This window comes from Stegastes partitus, unplaced genomic scaffold (assembly GCF_000690725.1).
Source record: "Stegastes partitus isolate 25-593 unplaced genomic scaffold, Stegastes_partitus-1.0.2 Scaffold299, whole genome shotgun sequence".
NCBI classification, from domain to species: Eukaryota; Metazoa; Chordata; class Actinopteri; family Pomacentridae; genus Stegastes; species Stegastes partitus.
In genome coordinates this window covers 542,257-546,382 of record NW_007578030.1, presented here as the reverse complement: position 1 = coordinate 546,382, position 4,126 = coordinate 542,257, and the positions used below count along the sequence as shown (strand labels likewise).

General features: G+C 42.8%; 1 protein-coding gene across 1 annotated transcript in view; it reads right to left on the bottom strand.

Annotated features, from left to right (window-relative positions):
• LOC103358259 (cryptochrome-1-like) overlaps window positions 1–4,126 on the bottom strand; it is a 42,975-nt gene that overhangs the window by 6,910 nt on the left and 31,939 nt on the right. Inside the window, exons 10-12 of the mRNA XM_008283154.1 lie at window positions 2,947–3,149; window positions 698–808; window positions 414–581 (exon numbers count right to left, since the gene is read on the bottom strand). Coding sequence (XP_008281376.1) covers window positions 414–581; window positions 698–808; window positions 2,947–3,149 — 482 coding nt within the window. The remainder of the gene's footprint in view (window positions 1–413; window positions 582–697; window positions 809–2,946; window positions 3,150–4,126) is intronic.

Sequence of the window (4,126 nt, the reverse complement as noted above, 5' to 3'; positions counted from 1 at the left end):
GCTTCCTCCCACACAGTCCAAAAACATGTTGAGGTTAATTGGTGGTTCTAAATTGTCTGTAGGTGTGAATGTGAGTGTGCTTGGTTGTCTGTCTCTAAGTGTAGCCCTGTGATAGACTGGCGACCTGTCCAGGATTAAGCAGTGTATAGACCAGTGGTTCTCAACTGGTGGGTCGCGACTCAAAAGTGGGTCACGGACCTGTTTTGGGTGGGTCGCGGACAGCTGGGCAAAAATAAATAATATATAATGTGCGTCTCAGGTTGGACTTGTTTATTAATTTTGAAAATTTTTTTTATTCTGACAGGCATGGTAACCATAGTTTGTTTGACGTTCATTTTAAGTTTGTGTTGATGTTGGGATGCAAGATGACAAAGCGCAAATTTGCTCAACATTCCTGTCAGCTGCTGATTTACCATGCTGTTGCTGTTGCTGTTGCTGTTGCGGTTGATGTGGCGGCGGTTGTAGGCGTTGTTGCTGCTGTCCGACGCCGCTAGGCCGAGTCGGTTCTTCGTTGTCAAAGTTAAGTAGGATGCTCCCGCTACCATTACCTGTTGCAACAGAGCTCCCCGACACTCCAGGCACTGAAAAGAAAAAGAGCACAGCAGAAGTGACTGATTGGGTGACTTGGCGAAACTCTACTGTGTGTATAGTGGCACCAACCACAAAAATGTGCTGCAATGTTGTAAAATTTATCTACAGTGTGAGTTGTTGTTATTGTTGTTGGTCCCTGGCTGCTGCTCTCCGGGAGAGTAGGCCATCATTCCTCCGTTCCCATTGCCGTTGGTGGACGGCACTGATGCCAGCAGGCCTGAAATCAGAATCAGAATCGGTTTTATTGCCAAGTAGGTTTTCACATACAAGGAATGTGGCGTGCAGTGACGTGTGGTCAGGGGAAAGAAATAAAAAAAATAAAAAAAATAATTTAAATGGCTATATTTATCCAGTGATGTGTTAGGGTTCTTTTTGTTTTTTCATTTAGCCTCACCAATTTTGATGATTTTGTAAAATTCAAAATTGCGGATTTCCCATTCAAATGCTTGGAAGAGAAGCCGGTGAGGCAGCAGCGAGCTCAGCCTCACTTGGCTGCCTGCAGTGACATCGTGCTGCTGTCTGGATGTCGCCTTTAACATGTTTCAAACACATTTAATATATGAACTGATTTTCCATAGTTCAGCTGATGTATATAATAATGTACAGTGTTTTGTTACCAACTGTGTGTGTGTGCAATGTGTTTCGTGTGCTGAGCGATCATAAACGGCTGAGAAGAGGTTCCTGCTGAGGCAGGCAGTTCTCTTGCCTCATGGCAGGGGGCGCTCTGATCCCAGCTGTGCTTCTTGTGACTCTGCGGCTGCAGATTAAGTGACAGCAAGCCGGACTAGGTACCATATACAGTTAGCAAGTCAAGTGCAGCGATCCATGTATTTTTTTCCCTCTCGCCCAGTCTGACCTTCAACATGGAGGACTACATTTCTAAGCTTAAACAATTTTCTAAAGTGGACTTTCAAAGTAATGAATATTTTTGTGCAGAAGAAGCAGCGCATGGACTTTATTTATAAGTAAAGATAAGACAGCAGTAAGTTGTTTTTTGTTTAAATGAAATGTGCGTTTTGTGGGCTACAGCTTGTAAAGAATGCAGATATGAAACATTACCTGTAAACTGCTGCCAATCAAATGGCAAATATGCTCCTGTGTAGAGTGCATATATCTGTAAATCTGATTATGATAAAGTCAGTGCTTCACCAGCCATGAACCTGACCGCACGTCACTGGTGGCGTGGTGTTTTGGCGCATAACAGTAAAAAAATTAAAATTCAGGGTGAAGATTATTTCAGGAATGCAAATTTATACATTCACAGGAATTTAGTCCAACATGGCGGTGGAGGCAGTGCTCTGTGTATTATAAGTAAAAGTGTAATAAAAATATTTTTCTAAAAATCAATCAATAGTTGTGATAAAGAGGTTCAGAATAATGGTGATGATCATTTTGTCAATATTCATGTAGCCCTGGTTATTGGTATGGAAACATTTTGGCTACACAAAAGATTGATGTTGACCAAAATAGGGAAAAAATAAAAAAAAATAAAGAAATTAGCTAAAAATTACGGAGCCCCTAAAGGGACATTTCGCAGGAAAAAAAAAAAAGACGTCAAGCTTATTGTGCGCACAAGATACTTATCTCGTGAGCACCACATCGGTTTCACGTGCGAACAGGATACAGGGCGATGTGGGATGCTGGGAATTTAGGCTCTTTGAAGGGAGGAAATCGCAAAAGTATTTGTAAATGTGTATGGAGAGTTGTGTGTCTGTATCTCAATCTGTGTGTGAGATTTGTCAATACGTACGAAGATCTGTAAATGCGTACAAAGATATTAAAAGTATTTGGCTACAAGTGCTGGAAATACAGATAAATCACCAGTTACAAGTCAAGCGGGCCTCATAGCTGTCTGTCTTTTGCTACACTTCTGCAATGACGGATTTGTATCTGTAACTTCAGAGTTTCTTTGCCCTGAGCTCAGGCACGCAGGCTCGTTCACTGTAGCTGTTCACCACTCTGCTGCTCTGTACCTCAGTAGTTATGCCGCCTGCAAGCCATCAGGCGGCGATATCCTCCAGAGTCGTGGGGCATGCGACATTGTCTGGTATATGTGAACAAGAAACATTTGCTATGTTTGTGGATCGCTGAGCAAAGACTTTAATGATAGCTTGCAAGAAACTTGGTGTCTTTTTTTTCTTCTCTCCGTCCCTTTGAGGGGCTCCGTAAAAAATGGCCACCAAATAATCGCGTGTTTTGATTTAGAGATGAAGAGCGTTTTTATATACGATGACATAAAAGGTCAAGTATATTTTTTATTCATCCAACAATCGTGTTTTAAGTTTGCAATGAAAGCTACAGGCCCAACAGGTAACTCGAACGGCTGAAAAGTCTAAGAAACGATCGATCTCTTACCTAGTCCTCTGTATCGGCTTAATTGCTGGTAGATCTGCTTCATCCTCTCGATGTTGAGCCGGCTGGCTTCCGCGTGGTGCACCATGGGCTTCGGGTAGTGGACGCCAATCACGCACTTGGCGGCCGCCTGCACGGACTCGGGAGCGTTCCACGGGTCGTAGATGTACTTAGCAGGAAAACCTCGGAGGACAGGTAAGTATCGTCTGGAAGCACAGGGAGACATTAGATATGCTGGCTTGTGTCAACAGGACGTGGAAGGTGAGAAAGCAAATCGGAAGTGGGAGTGATGCAGGGAGTCAAAAAGTTATTAGAAAAAAAAAAAACACATTACATTACAGTAGTAAAAACTGATGATACATTTTTCTACAACTATCTTCAACAGCTACAAATACTTTTCAGTTATTTTAGTACATAATAGTAAGCACTTGTGATGCATAAGAAATTCAGTACAACTGGTTTTCTTTGTTGTAATCTTTTCAATATTTATGCCTAAATCTGAGATACTTTCCAGCTTTTAATCAAAAGTTATATCTTGACCAGTTATTGTGTAATGTAATACATTTCATGTTTTAAATGAGCAGCCCATGTATGTGCTGTAACTGATAAGAGCATGCTGGTCTTCAGTACTTCATGCTTACAAGTATCATGGAAAAATAGTTGCTACAAAATGAAAGCTACGAACAACCACAACACTGCACGGTACATGAGAGTATGAGTACAAAATCACTGCTTTTCAAACTCTTCCATGAACGTTTGGAGATTCTGGCACTGACGGAAGTTGCCGTCACAGTGCGCGGTGACGACTGTGGTTCCAAACGTGGTAAGAAAACGAGGGGCTGTGGTCCCAAACAACATTTACTGTAAGTTGGTGTGGTCGCAGCCACACCGCAGACAAAACAAAAAAACCCAAAAACTGATCCTCCAAGAGATGAAGCCAATAAACCTCTGACAGTAACAATGTAGAGAATTCAATATCTCATTGTACCATTCCAAACCTCCTGTTTTGTTTTGTGTCCCTTTTTGGGCTGTCGTGGATTTGCTCCGTGTGACAAAGAGAGGCCACCTACCTACTGCGCTTGGTCCGACCTTACCGAGTCCGGGGAGAGGGGGGGAGACAGACAGGACGGAGGAGAGGGGGGCGAGTGGAACTGTGGGGAAGCGGCACAGTGCAGCGGAGAGA